General features: G+C 45.1%; 1 protein-coding gene across 3 annotated transcripts in view; it reads right to left on the bottom strand.

Moving 5' to 3' along the window:
* Window positions 1–16,618: 16,618 nt before the first annotated feature.
* LOC129865098 (GAS2-like protein 3) overlaps window positions 16,619–22,096 on the bottom strand; it is a 28,416-nt gene continuing 22,938 nt past the window's right edge. For 2 of the 3 annotated variants that reach the window (XR_008761316.1, XR_008761315.1), the window contains exons 8-10: window positions 21,502–21,609; window positions 17,654–19,307; window positions 16,619–17,611 (exon numbers count right to left, since the gene is read on the bottom strand). Coding sequence is in view for 1 of the 3 variants with exons in the window: in XM_055937581.1 (XP_055793556.1) it covers window positions 18,036–19,307; window positions 21,502–21,609 (1,380 nt within the window). In the remaining 2 variants the exon portion in view is untranslated. Of the gene's footprint in view, window positions 19,308–21,501; window positions 21,610–22,096 lie in introns of all 3 variants that reach the window. The other variant, XM_055937581.1, reaches the window with a different exon arrangement.

Genomic DNA, 22,096 nt, shown 5'->3' on the forward strand with positions numbered 1-22,096 from the left:
TGCAGCCTGAATTTAAAATGTAATAAATCGAGATTTTTTTTTGTCTCTGGCCTACACACAATACCCCATATTTTCAAAGTGGAATGATATATATATATATATATATATACATACACTACCATTCAAAAGTTTGGGATCACTTAGAAATGTCCTTGTTTTCCATGAAAACATACATGAAATAAGTTGCAAAATGAATAGGAAATATAGTCAAGACACTGACAAGGTTATAAATAATAATTTTTAATTTAAATAATAATTGTGTCCTTCAAACTTTGCTTTCGTCAAAGAATCCTTAATTTGCAGCAATTACAGCCTTGCAGACATTTGCTATTCTTGTTGTCAATTTGTTGAGGTAATCTGAAGAGATTTCACCAGATGCTTCCTGAAGAACCTCCCACAAGTCGGATTGGCTTGATGGCCACTTCTTATGTACCATACGGTCAAGCTGCTCCCACAACAGTTCAATTGGGTTGAGATCCGGTGACTGTGCTGGCCACTCCATTATAGACAGAACACCAGCTGACTGCTTCTTCCCTAAATAGTTCTTGCATAGTTTGGAGCTGTGCTTTGGGTCATTGTCCTGTTGTAGGAGGAAATTGGCTCCAATTAAGCACCGTCCACAGGGTATGGCATGGCGTTGCAAAATGGAGTGATAGCCTTCCTTCTTCAAGATCCCTTTTACCCTGTACAAACCTCCCACTTTACCACCACCAAAGCACCCCCAGACCATCGCATTGCCTCCACCATGCTTGACAGATGGCATTAAGCACTCCTCCAGCATCTTTTCATTTTTTCTGCGTCTCAAGAATGTTCTTCTTTGTGATCCGAACACCTCAAACTTAGATTCATCTGTCCATAACATTTTTTCCCAATCTTCCCCTCGCCAGTCAGAGATAGGTCTTTTTCTTTGCAACTCTGTCTAGAAGGCCAGCATCCCAGAGTCTTCTCTTCACTGTTGACGTTTAGACTGGTGTTTTGCGGCTACTATTTAATGAAGCTGCAAGTTGAGGATTTGTGAGGGTTCTGTTTCTCAAACTAGACATTCTAATGTACTTGTCCTCTTGCTCAGTTGTGCACCGGGGCCTCCCACTCCTCTTTCTATTCTGGTTAGAGCCAGTTAAAGCTGTTCTGTGAAGGGAGTAGTACACAGCGATGTACGAGATCTTCAGTTTCTTGGCAATTTCTCGCATGGAATAGCCTTCATTTCTCAGAACAAGAATAGACGGATGAGTTTCAGAAGAAAGTTCTTTGTTTCTGGACATTTTGAGCCTGTAATCGAACCCACAAATGCTGATGCTCAAGATACTCAACTAGTCTAAAGAAAGCCAGTTTTATTGCTTCTTTAATCAGCTCAACTGTTTTCAGCTGTGCTAACATAATTGCAAAAGGGTTTTCTAATGATCAATTAGCCTTTTAGAATGATAAACTTGGATTAGCTAACACAACGTGCCATTGGAACACAGGAGTGATGGTTGCTGATAATGGGCCTCTGTACGCCTATGTAGATATTCCATAATAAATCTGCTGTTTCCAGCTATAATAGTCATTTACAACATTAACAATGTCAACACTGTATTTCTGATCAATTTGATGTTATTTTAATGGACAATTTTTTTAATTATCTTTCAAATACAAGGACATTTCTAATCGACCCCAAACTTTTGAACGGGAGTGTATATATATTTTTTTAACAAATTAATTACAAATGAAAAGCTGAAATGTCTTGAGTCAATAAGTATTTAACCCCTTTTTTATGGCAAGCCTAAATAAGTTCAGGAGTAAAAATCTGCTTAACAAGTTACATAATAAGTTGCATGGACTCATTCTGTGTGCAATAATAGTGTTTAACATGATTTTTGAATGACTACCTCATCCCTGAACCCAACACATCCAAATATGTGTAAGGTCACTCAATCGTGCAGTGAATTTCAAACACAGATTCAACCATAAAGACCAGGGAGGTTTTCCAATGCCTCGCAAAGAAGGGCACCTATTGGTAGATGGGTAAAAATAAAAAGCAGACATTAAATATCCCTTTGAGCATGGTGAAGTTAAAAATTACACTTTGAATGGTTTATCAATACACCCAGTCACTACAAAGATACAGGCCTTCCTAACTCAGTTGCCGGAGAGGAAGGAAACTGCTCAGGAATTTTTCCATGAGGCCAATGATGACTTTAAAACAGTTACACTTTAATGGCTGTGATAGGAGAACTCTGAGGATGGATCAACAACATTGTAGTTACTCCACAATACTAACCTAAATGACAGTGAAAAGAAGGAAGCCTGTACAGAATAAAAATATTCCAAAACATGTACCCTGTTTGCAACAAGGCACTAAAGTAATACTGCAAAAAAAAAACGTGGCAAAGCAATTACATTTTTTGTCCTTGTAACGGCGGTCCTCCTCCTCTTCTACCGAAAAGGAGGAGTAGTGATCGAACCAAGGCGCAGTGGAGTTTAACGACATAATTTATTTAACAAAACACGTAAATGACTAAACTAACAAAACAACAAACGGTGTAGACAGACCTATACGACGAACTCACATAAAACAAGAAGAACGCACGAATAGGACAATTAGACTACACAAACCGAACAAACCGTAACAGTCCCGTATGGTGCAAACAATTACATAGACACGGAAGACAATCACCCACAACGAACACTGTGACAACGCCTACCTAAATATGACTCTTAATTAGAGGAACGCCAAACACCTGCCTCTAATTAAGAGCCATACCAGGCAACCCAAAACCAACACAGAAACAGAAAACATAGAATGCCCACCCAACCTCACCTCCTGACCAACTAACACACATAACAAACTAACATAAATAGGTCAGGAACGTGACAGTCCTGAATAGAAAGTGTTATGTTTGGAGAAAATCCAATACAAAACATTACTGAGTACCGCTCTTCATATTGTCAAGCATAGTGGTGGCTGCATCTTGTTATGGGTATGTTTGTAATTGTTAAGGACTGGGGAGTTTTTCAGGATAAAAAAGAAACGGAATGGCGCTAAGCACAGGCAAAACCCTAGAAGAAAACCTGGTTCAGTCTACTTTCCATGAGATACTGGGAGATGAATTCACCTTTCAGAGGGACAATAACATAAAACACAAGGCCAAATCTACACTGGAATTGCTTACCAAGAAGACTGACTGATACTGAGTGGCCGAGTTACAGTTTTGACTTAAATCTACTTGAAAATCTTTGGCAAGACCTGAAAATGTTTGTTTCAATATCTAGCAATGATCAACAACCAATTTGACAGAGCTTGAAGAATTCTTTAAAGAATAATGGGTAAATGTTGCACAATTCAGGTGTGGAAAGCTCTAAGAAACTTACCCAGAAAGACTCACAGTTGTAATCGCTGCTAAAGGTGCTTCTACAAAGTATTGACTCAGGGGTGTGAATACTTGCATAAATTACATATTTTGGCATTTAATTTTCAATAAATGTGAAAAAAAATTCTACAAACATGTTTTCAAGGCAATCATTTTTTTATTCAGGCTGTAAAACAATAAAATGTGGAATAAGTCAAGGGGTATGAATACTTTCTGAAGGCACTGTAAGTACATATCCTAACTTCAGTGAGCCAAGAGGAAATTTTGTGGAAAATGACCCATGAGAATATTTGGGTCAAATGTGACCCAGCTACAGTTTATGGGGAAAATAAGTAATATTATTTATGTAAAATAATATTTTGTACAATATGTTTGAATTTTTGGAGTATGATAAATATGAATTTGTGTTTTACATTTTTCTGTCACAATTTGTGTCCTGTTTCACCTCCAATTCAAGCCACCAGGAGGCCTGAGTGTACCGCATATAGAACCTTACAATTGGGAGTTTAAAAGCTGGAGTTGGAGCACAGGCATTTTGGCATTGATTGCCCTGTAAATTTGTTTCAGTTGGGTTGATTCAGACAGTCTGTTGTTTTACGCTATGTAAGTTTGCAAGAGTATTATATGGTTATCACGGTAATATTCATTAGGACATGCATACCATAGCAAATGTGGATGGATTGAATCTCATCCCTTTTAAGAAATGGCACTGGGTATTACATTTACATAACATTTGATTAGTTTAGCAGACAATCTCATTTGCGATTTACAGTTAGTGCACTCATCTTAAAGGGGTCATCTTCTACAGCCATAGAAAATATGTAATTGCTACATCAATTTTTGAACTATTAATGATATGTACCTATTGATTCTTGAAGAATATAATTTATACACTGAGTGTTCAAAACATTAGGAACACCTGCTCTTTCCATCACATACAGTGCCTTCAGAAAGTGTTCATAACCCTTCACTTATTCCACGTTGTTGTGTTAAATCCTGAATTCAAAATGGATTAAATATATCATTTTTCTCACCCATCTACACACAATACCCCATAACTGGAAAACATGTTTTCAGAAATTGTAGCAAATTTGTTGAAAATGAAATTCAGATAGATCTAATTTACATAAGTATTTACACCTCTGAGTCCCCCCTTGTAGAAGCATGTTTGGCAGCGATTACACCTATAAGTCTTTTTGGGTAAGTCTAAGAGCTTTCCACAACTGGATTGTGAAACATTTGCCCACTATTATTTTCAAAATTCTTCAAGCTCTGTCAAATTGGTTGTTGATCATTGCTAGACAAACATTTTCCGGTCAAGCCATAGATTTTCAAGTAGATTTAACTCAAAACTGTATCTCAGCCACTCAGGAACATTCCCCGTCTTCTTGGAAAGCAACTCCAATTTAGATTGGGCCTTGTGTTCTAGGTGATTGTCCTGCTGAAAGGTGCATTCATCTCCCAGTCTCTCGTGGAAGCAGACTGAACCAGGTTTTCCTCTAGGATTTTGCTTGTGCTTAGTTCCATTAGTTTTTAATCCTGAAAACTCCCCTATCCGTAAGGATTCCAAGCGAACCCATAACGTGATGCAGCCACCATTATGCTTGAAAATATGAATAGTGGTACTCAGTAATGTGTAACACTTTGTATTCAGGACAAAAATGTAATTGCTTTGCCACATTCCTTGCAGTATTACTTTAGTGCCTTACTGCAAAGAGGATGCATGTTTTGGAATATTTTTATTCTGTACAGGCTACCTTCTTTTCACTGTAATTTAAGTTAGTATTGTGGAGTAACTAAAATGTTGTTGATCCATCCTCAGAGTTTTCCTATCACAGCCATTAAACTGTAACTGTTTTAAAGTCACCATTGGCCTCACGATAAAATCCCTGAGTGGTTTCCTTCCTCTCTGACAAGTGAGTAAGGAAGGCCTGTAACTTTGTCGTGACTGGGTGTGTTGATACACCATCCAAAGTGTAATTTATAACTTCACCATGCTCAAAGGGATATTGAATATTTTTATTTTGTACAGGTTTCCTTCTTTTCACTTTGTCATTTAGTATTGGGAGGATGCTCTAGCCAACAAACAGCAGAGACTTGAGGACACCATTCCAACCTGGAACTGAGCTAGATACAAATTCAATTAGCACTAAGGTGTGAAGTAAAAGGCCTTTGGGCCCAACAAGTGTCAGGAGTCCTTGAAGCGTCCTCTGAAGCCCCGTCTTGCTGTCCAAAGACCATTCACTGGCATTTTCTACAAGAAAGCTTCTTCCAAGTGGGTGTGACACCTACTGTGACACCTACTCCCATTGCCTGCTGCACTGCTGCTTGGATTCCACCTGGCGATCTGTTCACCATCTGCCCTGGCCTGTCTCCCCCTGTCTGGTACAGGTACCTCCATCACACTCACCCGTCTCGCCCGAGCTTTCGCTCACCTCCAGCACACACGCACTGTTGGGGCGACTGACTTGAACTTACAATGGCTAGCCCCAAGTCTTTAAATATTACCTTTTTTCTTGTGCATTTTGCTATTTGCCTCATGACTCCTGCATACTTTGTTGACTACAAACTTTCTTTACCCAACCATGGGACAGACTATGTTTGTTCCCACACTCGGGACTCTGACTCTCTGCTGGTTACACAGAGACGTGGTTAAGAAAGAGTGTTTTGAATACTGGTGTTAACCTTTCTGGTTCTAACCTTTTTCGGTAAGACAGATCTTCAAAAGGTGGGGGAGTAGCAATCTTTACCAAGGATGTCACGCCCTGGCCTTAGTATTCTTTGTTTTCTTTATTATTTTAGTTAGGTCAGGGTGTGACATGGGTAATTTATGTGGGTTTTGTAGTGTCTAGGGTGGTTGTAAGGTTTAGGGGGTTTATTTAGAGTAGTTGGGTTTATGTTTAGTATAGTTGTCTAGCTGTGTCTATGGTTGAGTGTAGGAGTTTAGGAAAGTCTATGGTTGCCTGAATTGGGTCTCAATTAGAGACAGCTTGTTATTGTTGTCTCTGATTGGGAGCCATATTTAAGGTAACCATAGGCTTTAGCTGTTTGTGGGGAATTGTCTATGTCGATGTTCTATGTTGCATGTATGCACTAGTTCATTCTTAGCTTCACGGTCGTCTGTTTGTTATTTTGTTAAAGTGGTTTAGTTTTGTGTTTGTTCTCTTCTTAATAAAAGAAGATGTTCTTTTCACGCGCTGCGCCTTGGTCCTCACTCTCTTCTATAGAAGATCGTGACAGAATTCCCCACCTATGCGGGATCAAGCAGCGCGAAAAGCGGCAACAGGAGCAGCGCAAGGATTCATGGACATGGGAGGAAATTCTGGACCGGGAAGAACCAGGAGAATATAACCGCCCCAAAGCTGAGCGAAAGCAGAGAGGCAGCGATATGAGGAGTGTAAGAAATTGTAATAGAGACTGGAAACTAGTAATAACAACATTTCAACATAAGTCATCTTTTATACAAAATACACATACTCCTCATTTCTCTTGGACATATGCTGGACTTATTAAGACACCAACTACAGACACACATAATTCCCCTCCCCCATGATAACCACAGACACACACAACTCAAGGTTGGAGCTCAAGACAAAGAACTATCTCAGGAACCAATGGAACGTTGACACCAGGCCTGTTCAGGACTACCCAAGACCCAGATCGACCAATCGGAAGGCCAGACTTCCAGATCAACCTACTTTGCTTGTTGTCTATATAAAACTGTACAACTGTTGAAACTACCTCTTTCCGGACGATTTCATACGAATCAGACAGAAAGAGCCGTGCCGCACGCTTTGCCTAATATTTTTACACTTGAATAAATCTGCCTTATTATGAAATTATACACCTTGTCATATGTCTCCTCTTGTTCTCCTGTCTCCAGTAAAACGAATTATCAACAGGAGCTAGCTCGGAGGCAGGAAAAGGATCTGAGCTACACTACGTGGGAGGAGATCGACAGGTGGGCGATCAACCCAGGGAGAGTGCCGGAGCCCGCCTGGGATTCTCTGGCGCAGTGCGAGGAGGGATACCGGCGTATGGAGGCAGCACGACGAAGCGGTAGGAAGCCTGTGAGAAAACCCAAAAAATTTCTTGGGGGGGGGGCTTAAAGAGAGAGTGGCGAAGTCAGGTAGGAAACCTGCGCCTACTCCCTGTACTTACCGTGGAGAGCGAGAGTACGGGCAGACACCGTGTTACGCAGTAGAGCGCACGGTGTCTCCTGTACGTGTGCATAGCCCGGTGCGGGTTATTCCACCTCCCCGCACTGGCAGGGCTAGATTGAGTATTGAGCCGGATGTCATGAAGCCGGCCCTACATATCTGGCCACCAGTGCGTCTCCTTGGGCCGGTTTACATGGCACCAGCCTTACGCATGGTGTCCCCGGTTCGCCTACATAGCCCGGTGCGGGTTATTCCACCTCCCCGCACTGGTCGGGCGACAGGGAGCATTCAACCAGGTAAGGTTGGGCAGGCTCAATGCTCAAGGGAGCCAATACGCCTGCACGGTCCGGTATTTCCGGCGCCACCTTCCCGCCCCAGTCCAGTTCCACCAGTGCCTACACCACGCACCAGGCTTCCAGTGTGTCTCCAGAGCCCTGTTGCTGCTCCCCGCATTAGCCCTGAGATGCGTGTCTCCAGCCCGGTACCACCAATTCCGGCACCACGCACCAAGCCTCCTGTGCGTCTCCAGAGTCCTGTGCATCCTGTTGCTGCTCCCCGCATTAGCCCTGAGATGCGTGTCCCCAGCCCGGTACCACCAGTTCCGGCACCACGCACTAGGCCTAATGTGCGTTCCCAGGGTCCAGTATGCCCTGTTCCTTCTCCCCGCACTAGCCTGAAGGTGTGTGTCCTTAGCCCGGTGCCTCCAGTTCCGGCACCACGCACCAGGCCTACAGTGCGCCTATTCCGGCCAGAGCCATCCGTCTCCCCAGCGCCGTCTGAGCCATCCGTCTCCCCAGCGCCGTCTGAGCCATCCGTCTCCCCAGCGCCGTCTGAGCCATCCGTCTCCCCAGCGCCGTCTGAGCCATCCGTCTCCCCAGCGCCGTCTGAGCCATCCGTCTCCCCAGCGCCGTCTGAGCCATCCGTCTCCCCAGCGCCGTCTGAGCCATCCGTCTCCCCAGCGCCGTCTGAGCCATCCGTCTGTCCCGAGCCGTCAGAGCCGCCCGTCTGTCCCGAGCCGTCAGAGCCGTTAGTCAGTCAGGAGCCGCTTCGAGCCATTCGTCAGTCAGGATCTGCCAGAGCCGCCAACCAGACAGGATCTGCCAGAGCCGCCAACCAGACAGGATCTGCCAGAGCCGCCAACCAGACAGGATCTGCCAGAGCCGCCAACCAGACAGGATCTGCCAGAGCCGCCAACCAGACAGGATCAGCCAGATCCGTCAGCCAGCCATGAGCCGTCCAGCCAGGATCCGCCAGAGCCGTCCAGCCAAGATCAGCCAGAGCAGTCATCCAGCCAGGATCCGTCCCTCAGTCCGGAGCTGCCGTCCCTCAGTCCGGAGCTGCCCCTTACCCCGGTGCTGCCCCTTACCCCGGTGCTGCCCCTTAGTCCGGTGCTGCCCCTTAGTCCGGTGCTGCCCCTTAGTCCGGTGCTGCCCCTTAGTCCGGTGCTGCCCCTTAGTCCGGTGCTGCCCCTTAGTCCGGTGCTGCCCCTTAGTCCGGTGCTGCCCCTTAATCCGGTGCTGCCCCTTAATCCAGTGGGGTTGAGGGGGAGGGTGGTCATTTGGAGGAGGCTACGTAAGCGGGTAGTGACTATGGTGGGGTGGGGACCACGACCAGTACCGGAGCCGCCGCCATGGAAGGACGCCCACCCAGACCCTCCCCTAGACTATGTGCTGGTGCGCCCGGAGTTCGCACCTTAAGGGGGGGGTTATGTCACGCCCTGGCCTTAGTATTCTTTGTTTTCTTTATTATTTTAGTTAGGTCAGGGTGTGACATGGGTAATTTATGTGGGTTTTGTAGTGTCTAGGGTGGTTGTAAGGTTTAGGGGGTTTATTTAGAGTAGTTGGGTTTATGTTTAGTATAGTTGTCTAGCTGTGTCTATGGTTGAGTGTAGGTGTTTAGGAAAGTCTATGGTTGCCTGAATTGGGTCTCAATTAGAGACAGCTGGTTATTGTTGTCTCTGATTGGGAGCCATATTTAAGGTAACCATAGGCTTTAGCTGTTTGTGGGGAATTGTCTATGTCGATGTTCTATGTTGCATGTATGCACTAGTTCATTCTTAGCTTCACGGTCGTCTGTTTGTTATTTTGTTAAAGTGGTTTCGTTTTGTGTTTGTTCTCTTCTTAATAAAAGAAGATGTTCTTTTCACGCGCTGCGCCTTGGTCCTCACTCTCTCCTATAGACGATCGTGACAAAGGATCACCTTCAGTGCTCGGTTGTCTCCATCAAGTCTGTCCCCAAACAATTTGATTTGCTGGTTTTAAGCATTAAACTTTCAAATAAACTCAGCAAAAAAAGAAACGTCCTCTCACTGTCAACTGCATTTATTTTCAACATACTGTGTAAATATTTGTATGAACATAACAGGATTCAACAACTTAGACATAAACTGAACAAGTTCCACAGACATGTGACTAACAGAAATTGAATAATGTGTCCCTGAACAAAGGGGGGGAGGGTCAAAATCAAAGTAACAGTCAGTATCTATTGTGGCCACCAGCTGCATTAAGTACTGCAGTGCTTCTCCTCCTCATGGACTGCACCTGATTTGCCACATCTTGCTGTGAGATTTTACCCCACTCTTCCACCGAGGCACCTGCAAGTTCCCGGACATTTCTGGGGGGAATGGCCCTAACCCTCACCCTCCGATCCAACAGGTCCCAGACGTGCTCAATGTGATTGAGAGCTGAGCTCTTCGCTGGCCATGGCAGAACACTGACATTCCTGTCTTGCAGGAAATCACGCACAGAACGAGCAGTATGGCTGGTGGCATTGTCATGCTAGAGGGTCATGTCAGGATGAGCCTGCAGGAAGGGTACCACATGAGGGAGGAGGATGTCTTCCCTGTAACGCACAGCGTTGAGATTGCCTGCAATGACAACAAACTCAGTCCGATGATGCTGTGACACACCGCCCCAGACCATGAACGACCCTCCACGTCCAAATCGATCCAGAGTACAGGCCTCGGTGTAACGCTCATTCCTTTGACGATAAACGTGAATCCGACCATCACCCCTGGTGAGACAAAAACGCGACTTGTCAGTGAAGAGCAATTTTTGCCAGTCCTGTCTGGTCCAGCGACGGTGGGTTTGTGCCCTTAGGCGATGTTGTTACCGGTGATGTCTGGTGAGGACCTGCCTTACAACAGGCCTACAAGCCCTCAGTCCAGCATCTCTCAGCTTATTGCGGACAGTCTGAGCACTGCTGGAGGGATTGTGCGTTCCTGGTGTAACTTTGGCAGTTGTTGCCATCCTGTACCGATCCTGTGCATGTGTTGTTACATGTGGTCTGCCACTGCAAGGACGATCAGCTGTCCATCCTGTCTCCCTGTAGCGTTGTCTTAGTACAGACAGTACAGACATTGCAATTTATTGCCCTGGCCACATTTGCAGTCCTCATGCCTCCTTGCAGCATGCCAAAGGCACGTTCACGCAGATGAGCAGGGACCCTGGGAATCTTTCTTTTGGTGTTTTTCAGAGTCAGTAGAAAGGCCTCTTTAGTGTCCTAAATTGTCATAACTGTGACCTTATTTGTCTACCGTCTGTAAGCTGTTAGTGTCTTAGCGACCATTCCACAGGTGCATGTTCATTAATTGTTTATGGTTCATTGAACAGGCATTGGAAACAGTGTTTAAACACTTTACAATGAGGATCTGTGAAGTTATTTGGATTTTTACAAATTATCTTTGAAAGACAGGGTCCTGAAAAAGGGACGTTTTTTATTTCGCTAAGTTTAGCTCTTTGTTGACTGTTGCTGGGTGCTATCGTCCTCCATCAGCACCGGCCTGTACCCTACCTGCCCTAAGCTCTCTCCTGGCCCCTTACACTAAGTCTGAATTTGTCCTGCTAGGTGACCTAAACTGGGACATGCTTAATCCACCTGACCAAGTCCTAAAGCAATGGGACTCCCTAAATCTTTCTCAGATTTTCACCAATCACACAAGGTATGACTCCAAACACCCAGAAAAGGCTACTCTCCTCAATGTTATCCTCACAAATAATGGTGATAGGTATCAGTCTCGTGTTTTCGGTAATGAGCTTAGTGATCACTGTTTTATAGCCTGTGTTCGTAATGGCTGCTCAGTGAAACGACCTGTGCAGATTTGTCATAGACGCTTGCTAAAAAACTTTCATGAGCAAGCCTTCCTTCATGAACTGGCCTCTGTAAAATGGTATAGAATCAGCTTGATCTCCCCTCTGTCAAAGACGCTTGGACCTTCTTTTTTGATATTTTCAGTGGTATTGTTAACAAACATGCCCCCATAAAGAAAATTAGAATTAAAAACAGGTTCCGCCCCTGGTTCGACCGTGATTTGTAGAGTTACTCCACCTCAAGAATTGCATTTGGCGAAAGACTCGGCACATGCATACTCAAGCTGACTTATTTCTCATTCATGCAAATGAGAAATAAGTGCACTCAGGCTATCCGGAAGGCCAAAGTTAGTTACTTTAAGGAGCAGTTCTCTCTCTCTGGGTCTAACCCCAAAAAGTTCTGGAAAACGGTTAAAGACCTGGAGAATAAACCTTCCTCCTCACAGCTGCCCATGTCTCTTAATGTTGATGATGTGGTTGTTACTGACAAGAAGCACATGGCTGAGCTCTTTAATCACCACTTCATTAAGTCATGATTCCTATTTGACTCAGTCATGCCTCTTTGCCTGTCCAACATTTCCTCATCTCCCACCCCTTCTAATGGGACGATCCCCGATGCTTCTCCCTCTTTTTCCTCTGCCCCACTACAAAGTTTCTCCCTGCAGGCAGTCACTGAGTCTGAGGTGCTAAAGGAGCTCCTTAAACTTGACCCCAAAAACCATCTGGGTCAGATGGTTTAGACCCTTTCTTCTTTAAGGTTGCTGCTCCTATCATTGCCAAGCCTATCTCCAACCTTTTTAACCTGTCTCTCCTTTCTGGGGAGGTTCCCATTGCTTGGAAGGCAGCCACAGTTCGTCCTTTATTTAAAGGGGGAGATCAAGCTGATCCTAAATGTTATAGGCCTATTTCTATTTTGCCCTGTTTATCAAAAGTGTTGGAAAAACTTGTCAATAACCAATTAACTGGCTTTCTTGATGTCTATAGTATTCTCTCGGGTATTCTCTGGTTTCCGCTCAGGTTATGGATGTGTCACTGCAACCTTAAAGGTTTTCAATGATGTCACCATTGCCCTTGATTCTAAGCAATATTGTGCTTCTATTTTTATTGACTTGGCCAAAACTTTTGATACGGTAGACCATTTCATTCTTGTGGGCCGGCTAAGGAGTATTGGCGTCTTTAAGTGGTCTTTGGCCTGGTTTGCTAACTACCTCTCTCAAAGAGTGCAGTGTATAAAGTCAGAAAATCTGCTGTCTCAGCCACTGCCTGTCACCAAGGGAGTACCCCAAGGCTCAATCCTAGGCCCCACGCTCTTCTCAATTTACATCAACAACATAGCTCAGGCAGTAGGAAGCTCTCTCATTCATTTATATGCAGATGATACAGTCTTATACTCAGCTGGCCCCTCCCTGGATTTTGTCTTAAACGCTCTACAACAAAGCTTTCTTAGTGTCCAACAAGCTTTCTCTACCATTAACCCTGTTCTGAACACCTCCAAAACAAAGGTCATGTGGTTTGGTAAGAAGAATGCCCCTCTTCCCACAGGTGTTATTACTACCTCTGAGCGTTTCGAGCTTGAGGTAGTCACCTCATACAAGTACTTGGGAGTATGGCTAGGCGGTGCACTGTCCTTCTCTCAGCACATATCAAAGCTGCAGGCTAAAGTTAAATCTAGACTTGGTTTCCTCTATAATAATCGCTCCTCTTTCACCCCAGCTGCCAAACTAACCCTGATTCAGATGACCATCCTACCCATGTTACATTACGGAGACATAATTTATAGATCGGCAGGTGACGGTGCTCTCGAGCGGCAAGACATTCTTTACCATTCGGCCATCAGATTTGTCGCCAATGCTCCTTATAGTACACATCAATGCACTCTATACTCCTCTGTAAACTGGTAATCTCTGTATACCCATCGCAAGATCCACTGGTTGATGCTTATTTATTAAACCCTCTTAGGCCTTACTCCCCCCTAGCTGAGATATCTACTGCAGCCCTCATCCTCCACATACAACACCCATTCTGCCAGTCACATTCTGTTAATGGTCCCCAAAGCACATACATCCCTGGGTCGCTCCTCTTTTCAGTTCACTGCAGCTAGCGACTGGAACGAGCTGCAACAAACACACAAACTGGACAGTTTTATCTCAATCTCTTCATTCAAAGACTCAATCATGGACACTCTTACTGACAGTTGTGGCTGCTTTGTGTGATGTACTGTTGTCTCTACCTTCTTGACCTTTGTGCTGTTGACTGTGCCCAATAATGTTTGTACCATGTTTTGTGCTGCTACCATGTTGTGTTGCTACAATGTTGTTGTTATGTTGTGTTGCTACCATGCTGTGTTGCCATGTGTTGCTGCCTTGCTATGTTGTTGTCTTAGGTCTCTCTTTATGTAGTGTTGTGTTTTCTCTCTTGTTGTGATGTGTATTTTGTCCTAGATTTATGTTGTATTTATTTATTTATTTATTTTAATCCCAGGCCCCCGTCCCCGCAGGAAGCCTTTGGTAGGCCGTCATTGTAAGTAAGAGTTTGTTCTTATCTGACTTGCCTAGTTAAAAAAAGGTTAAAAAAATAAAATAAAAATTGTGAAGTAACTATAATATTGTTGATCCATCCTCAGTTTTCTCCTATCACAGCCATGGAGTACAGAGATGAGGTAGTCATTCAAATATCATGTTAAACACTATTATTGTACACAGAGTCCATGCAACTTATTGTGACTTTTTAAGCACATTTTTACTCCTGAACCTATTTAAGCTTGCCATAACAAAGAGGTTGAATACTTATTGACTCAAGACATTTCAGGTCTTCAGTTAAAACGTAATTCCACTTTGACATCATGGGGTATTGTTTGTAGGCCAGTTACAAAATATCTATATTTAATCAGTTTTAAATTCAGGCTGTAACACAACAGTCTCCCTCAACAAATTATATTTAAAAACAAGTTTTATTAGATATAATTACTGGGAATAAATATAGTGACATAACACATTGTACACAGAGACATCTAGAGCAGGGATCTTTAACCTTTTCATGCCACGGCCCTTGCAGAGCAAGATGCAACACTACTTCTAGGTTTCAGAGCAAGTGACGTAACTGATTGAAACGCTAGTAGCACGTACCCGCTAACTAGCTAGCCATTTCACATCCGTTACACTCACCCCCCTTTCAACCTCCTCCTTTTCCGCAGCAACCAGTGATTCGGGTCAACAGCATCAATGTAACAGTATAACTTTAAACCGTCCCCTCGCCCCGACACGGGCACGAACCAGGGACCCTCTGCACACATCAACAACTGACACCCACGAAGCATCGTTACCTATCGCTCCACAAAAGCCGCGGCCCTTGCAGAGCAAGGTGCAACAACTACTTCAGGTTTCAGAGCAAGTCACGTAACTGATTGAAACGCTAGTAGCGCGTACCCGCTAACTAGCTAGCCATTTCACATCCGTTACACTCACCCTCCTTTCAACCTCCTCCTTTTCCGCAGCAACCAGTGATCCGGGTCACGGCACCAATGCAACAGTATAACTTTAGTACGTCCCCTCGCCCCGACCTCAGGCGCGAACCAGAGACCCTCTGCACACATTAACAACTGACGCCCACAAAGCGTCGTTACCCATCGCTCCACAAAAGCCGCAGCCCTTGCAGAGCAAGGGGCAACACTACTTCTAGGTTTCAGAGCAAGTGACGTAACTGATTGAAACGCTAGTAGCGCGTACCCGCTAACTAGCTAGCCATTTCACATCTGTTACATTAGCAACACATCTTGTCTTATCAGGTGAATGATAATGGCAAGGAGAAGTAATCAACATATTAAAATGAATGGATTTGGTAGACCTGCTCTTTCCATGACAGACTGACCAGGTGAAATCTATGATCCCTTATTGACAACACTTTAAGGATGTTTAACCCTTGAGATAATTGAGACATGGATTGTGTATGTTTGCCATTCAGAGGGTGAAAGGGCAAGACAAAATACTTAAGTGCCTTTGAACGGGGTATGGTAGTAGGTGCCAGGCGCACCGGTTTGAGTGTCTACTGCAACGCTGCTGGGTTTTTCATGTTCATGAGTTTCCTGTGTTTCAAGAATGGTTCACCATCCAAAGGACATCCAGCCAACTTCACACAACTGTGGGAAGCATTGGAGTCAACATCCCTGCGGAACACTTGACACCTTGTCGAATCCATGACCCGACGAATTGAGGCTGTTCTAAGGGCAAAGGGGGGTGAAACTCAATATCAGGAAGGCGTTTCTAATGTTTTGTACACTCAGTGTAAATACCTCATGAGCTTAGTTCAACTGTCATACCCCATCAGAATCCAAAATACAAGCTTGTTTTACTTTGTAAACAAAGTATAAACACCATATAGCCTCAAAACATGGTTAAAACTAGCATTTGTATATTATGGAAGGTCAGTCCTTGCAACCATAGCTCTATGAATTTCAGTGGTTACATTTCTCCAGCCCCAGTAGTCAGCTTTTTACCAAAACGGGGAGGACGATTTGTTATTGTTTCAACTGCTGATTGCTGCTTTAAGGTCCCCAGCTGAGACAACCAACCATCACATTAAGTAAAAATGTTCCTCAAAGCAGTAATCACTGAGCTGATCAAGTAAATGAAGTGGTAACCAAGGACTGTTGTGAAAATTATATGAATCCCTATTGAACTAAGTATATGGCTCTACTCTGACGGCACAGATCTCAACTTTCAAAGACCTTCTAGTACTTTATACTGCACATATCTGTACATCTACGCATACCTTTTTTCATACTACTGAGCCAAACCCTAGGATTATTCTAGGCCAAGCCAAGCTCTGCTGTGCCAGCCTGGTTACACATCCATTGTAGTTGCTAAAACTGTGCTGGAAAGGACCATGTGAAAGCCAGCTCCGTACGGTTGGGGTTAGCACAAGAGTGTGAAAAGGGTATGAGTATGCTTAGTTCCTGGAAGTCAATATCAATACCATTTCCACTGACTTCAAATGTTACTGTCAATTATGAAGCACAGACATGTTTTGCTGGAAGTCTGCCAACGTTTGGCCTTTTATTGGACAATGTAACAAAGGTAGATCAGACAACACAAATCAACAGAATCAACATTCAAAGTGACAAACACACCAAGAGGTTTTCATAAAGTGCTGACCAAGAAAACAGACAAAGTAACTTAGACATGAAGACCACATAGAAAAGTAAAAATATGATCAATGAAAAGACTCAGATGACAAAACAAAATTAAAATCTACCTCACGATAACTTCCCCCTCTGGAAAATGATTAATGGCTTTGCTTGTCCTTTAGTTGCCCTCGACGTGTTCAAAGGATGTGTAACAGGCATATTATCAGTAGTAACTCATTTGAGATTTGACCATGTAATAAAAAAATTTAAAAACTCAGTCCGAGCGCTTGTACTTTGTGCAATTCTCATTTGTAAAAAATATTAAAACCCTAGTTTCTAGTACATTCTAACGCCACTCAGCAACAGTCATTTCTAAAGGCACACGAGAAACATTCCAACAGTGCTTAATTTGACCTCTAAAATGGAAAACACCCCATTCATCATCCAGTCTGTGACAAAGAAACAGACGTCTATATTCAATCAAACCTCCATCAATGAAAAGCTTATCCACACCGAGCACAAACATTCAGTCCAGTTATACTTCCTGTCAAACATTCAGTTACAATAACCTGCTTTGTAATGAATAATTAACATTTTCAAAGTGTGCTGCCTTAGTTAGCTCTGCACAGAAATGACCCTTTCTGAAAAGAAAATGCCAATGTTTAAAAAGTATAACTTTTATATTCAGAGAAAAATATGTATCAGATCAGATGGACAAAGGTAGAGCCCTCTAGGGAACCTCAAGACATACGAATAGACATGAGAAAGCTTTCAAAAAACACTCAAAATGATGGAAAAAGGATAGGAAACAAAAGGCTGTTGATGGGATGTTGGTTTCCAACGCATCCATTGAGTGTTTCTGTGTTAGGCTAAAGACTGAATTGAGCTGACCTCAGTGTTTCTGTGTTAGGCTAAAGACTGAATTGAGCTGACCTCAGATAAAATCAGTATCACTCACTTCTCAACCCATTCAAAGACAGTATAAAAACATACTTATTGTCAAATGCTATTGAAGCATGAGCTTTCGACAACAGGACAATAAAATGACAAGTTAAGTAACAGAGAAAATCGTACCAACTGAGAAACAAATGTAAAGATGGTAGCGGTGCAAATGGCGTTTTGAAAGTTACACACTAGCTTGTGTCTTGACAGTTGCTGCATCTGTAACCGGTTGGGTATATATTTGTGTGGACATTGGTGTTCTGCAGAATCCTGGTTGGGGACTTATTCAGACAAATACCGTGATGGAAGCACTAATGTTCAGTAGGACAGTACAGTCCCTCCCCGTCACGTTACTACGCCCCCCAACTACGTCTCACGTCTTCTGATGCCTTCTACCGTTCATTTCAAAATAAGGGTCCTCGCTTTTGTTCTTGAGTTGGGTCTTCTTTGTGAGAGCAGTGTTCTTTTGGGAAGGGAGGGCTTTGATGTTGGGGCTGGTATTTTGGGGGGGCGTTTTGGTGGGCTGCGGTTTGAGAGAGGGGGTGATGGTAGAGGGCGCTTGCCTCCGTACTGCCCTCTGGGCAGTTGGTACCGTTCTCTGGTTGGTCTTGCCAACAGCAGTAGAGCCACTAGAGGCCCCTGGTAACGGCCCAGGGGTGCCGCCACATAGAGGCACTACCACTTTGGGGATGGCCCTGGTTTGGGCCTGGCTTTTGGCTGTGGTGTCTTTGCTCTTGGGGAGTGAGATGGTGGATTTGGGCAGGGCTGTTGTGGCAGTCCTGGAGGTAGGGGTTAGTGTCCTGGCGGGTTGGGCTGTTGCCGGCCTGGGTGTTGGCACAGTCACACGGGGGGTTGGACGGACCCGTCTGGCAGCATCCAGACGAAGGCGCGAGGCCGGGGAGGCGGGCCGTCTCTGAGACAGGCGGCGTTGAGTGGCGCCGGTTGGGGGTCGGCCCTCTTTCTGGAAGGGGACCCTTGATGGGGCTGTGGCGGGGCGAGGCACTGTGATGGAGGTGTGGGTGGATGGAGTGGAGGAGGGTTTAGGACATTTACGGGAGGGCTCGGGGCACACAGGGCTACGAGGCTGGGAGAGGGCGCCACGAGGGGACGGCCTGAGCTTCAGCTTGGGGGCAGAAGGAGCCACAGCTGAGGAAGAAGAGGAATGGAGCAGAGGCGCCGTCGGCTGGCTCTTGCCACTGTGAATGGAAGGGCTTGGGCCCTGCTGCGAAGACAGGGTGGGCAACACAGCAGCCACCTTCTTGGGGATTGGCAAGGGCTTCTGGGTGGGCTTCTTGGGGGAGGGAAGGGGCATCTGCAGGATCTTTTTGGGTGCTGCGGCTGCTTTCCTGGGCAGAGTAGGGGTCGAGACGGGGGTGCAGGTGGCTTTGGAGGCCGAACCAGAGGAAGACGAGGAAGAAGACGAGGGGATGAGGTTGACTGCAGCGAGAGGGTCCATGTCAGGTGGAGGGGCTGCTGCTGCAGAGCCATGGCCGCCGTGGCCCGGTGGACCCTTCTGGTATGCCAGGATCTTCTGCTCCAGAGTGGTGAACTGGAGCACCCGGCCGGGGTCATACTTGAGCAGGAAACCCCTTAGGGTGTCCCAGCCACCCCCCACACGCACCATCACATGCTTCCCATGCAGCATCTATCACAGTGAGAGAGAGAGTGACAGGGACACATGTGAGACATTGCAGTTGGTCTCTTTAAAGGGTTAACATGGATATCTTTTACTTAACTATTTCTTGAGACTCGCATCTACACTCACTCCTCCTTACCGCTCACGCCTCCTCCTTACCGCTCACGCCTCCTCCTTACCGCTCACGCCTCCTCCTTACCACTCACGCCTCCTGCTCACCACTCACGCCTCCTTGCTCACCACTCACTCCTCACCACTCACGCCTCCTTGCTCACTCCTCACCACTCACTCCTCACCTCTCACCCCTCACCACTCACCTCTCACCACTCACCACTCACCTCTCACCACTCACCACTCACCTCTCACCACTCACCTCTCACCACTCACCTCTCACCACTCACCTCTCACCACTCACCTCTCACCACTCACCTCTCACCACTCACCTCTCACCACTCACTTCTCACCACTCACTTCTCACCACTCACTTCTCACCACTCACTTCTCACCACTCACTTCTCACCACTCACTTCTCACCACTCACTTCTCACCACTCACTTCTCACCACTCACTTCTCACCACTCACTTCTCACCACTCACTTCTCACCACTCACTTCTCACCACTCACTTCTCACCACTCACTTCTCACCACTCACTTCTCACCACTCACTTCTCACCACTCACTTCTCACCACTCACTTCTCACCACTCACTTCTCACCACTCACTTCTCACCACTCACTTCTCACCACTCACTTCTCACCACTCACTTCTCACCACTCACTTCTCACCACTCACTTCTCACCACTCACTTCTCACCACTCACTTCTCACCACTCACTTCTCACCACTCACTTCTCACCACTCACTTCTCACCACTCACTTCTCACCACTCACTTCTCACCACTCACTTCTCACCACTCACTTCTCACCACTCACTTCTCACCACTCACTTCTCACCACTCACTTCTCACCACTCACTTCTCACCACTCACTTCTCACCACTCACTTCTCACCACTCACTTCTCACCACTCACTTCTCACCACTCACTTCTCACCACTCACTTCTCACCACTCACTTCTCACCACTCACTTCTCACCACTCACTTCTCACCACTCACTTCTCACCACTCACTTCTCACCACTCACTTCTCACCACTCACTTCTCACCACTCACTTCTCACCACTCACTTCTCACCACTCACTTCTCACCACTCACTTCTCACCACTCACTTCTCACCACTCACTTCTCACCACTCACTTCTCACCACTCACTTCTCACCACTCACTTCTCACCACTCACTTCTCACCACTCACTTCTCACTCCTACTACCACCACAACTAACCGCTCACTACTCACTCCTACTACCACCAACTAATATCTACAGTGCTGCCAACTACTATCTACAGCTACCATCTATTTTTCAGCTGCTGTTTGAAGGAAGTGTTAACGCTGTACCTTGGCCAATAATGATGTAATCCCTCCTGTAGGTCCAGTACTAACAAGATCCACTCTGCTTCCCTAATGAGCTTAGGGTGTGATCTGCTGCTGTGTAGAACCGTGAGCAACAGACAGACCTTTCCTCCTTCCTTTATCCTACACCGCTGGGTTTTACACTTGACATGGCTTTTTACTTTCCAGTTGTATCACCATTTTATCAGCCTTAAATACCCAACATCGGTACTAAGCTTACTTTCCCAAAATGTCTCTGTCTCAAGTCTACAGGACTACCTAGTCTATATAGCAGGTTGGTCTCAAGTCTACAGGACTACCTAGTCTATATAGTAGGTTGGTCTCAAGTCTACAGGACCATCTAGTCTATATAGTAGAGTTTGTCTCAAGTCTACCTAGTCTATATAGCAGGTTGGTCTCAAGTCTACAGGACTATCCAGTCTATAGTATGTGAAGGTATAAAGGACCAGACAAGTACTGACCATAGAATTACGTCATGTGTAGTAATTTAATTTATACGGTGCTGACACAGCCAAACGTGTGCCAGGTACCAAGACTGAACATTTGGATTAGTGGCCAGGTAATGAATGAGGTTATGGTGGAGAGATGTTTCCTGGTCTCTTGGCAGAGGACAGAAAGGGTGTGTCACTAGCTACAGGTCTAATGCTCACTTAGCAGTGGAATTGACCCCAACACTGGTGTTCAGTACTTGGTTGGGAGTGTTCAGTGTGTCACTATACAGTGTGTGCTGCTCACCCGGATGAAGAGGGTCTTGTCTCCCAGTCTGTAACGGCCCTCTGACAGGTATTCAATAGATACTCTCTGGGAGCAGTTACACGGAGGCTCGTCCGTCAGATGTTGCTCCTGTAACACAGAGATGGAGAATTAACATGGGCCTATAGAGTCCTGGATAAGTAAGTAAGAACATGAGAAAGAAATTCTCTAAAACATTGAGAAACCCTGTTTCATTATCCATCGCCTAAGGATAAAGCGGAGTTGCTAACAGGAAAACCCAATGAACCGATGAACTCAAATGAACCAATTTTAAGTTGCAAAGCGGCAGCGTAGCCTAGTGGTTAGAGCGTTGGACTAGTAACCGGAAGGTTGCAAGTTCAAATCCCCGAGCTGACAAGGTACAAATCTGTCGTTCTGCCCCTGAACAGGCAGTTAACCCACTGTTCCTAGGCCGTCATTGAAAATAAGAATTTGTTCTTAACTGACTTGCCTAGTTAAATAAAGGTAAAAAAAAAAAAAAAAAAAAAAAAAAAAAAGACTTGAAAGGCTATAGAATAGCATTCAGTAGCAGCCTCTGAATACTGTAGTTGAAGAGGACCGCTTTGGCAAACACACT

The sequence above is a fragment of the Salvelinus fontinalis genome, chromosome 11, assembly GCF_029448725.1.
Source record: "Salvelinus fontinalis isolate EN_2023a chromosome 11, ASM2944872v1, whole genome shotgun sequence".
NCBI classification, from domain to species: Eukaryota; Metazoa; Chordata; class Actinopteri; order Salmoniformes; family Salmonidae; genus Salvelinus; species Salvelinus fontinalis.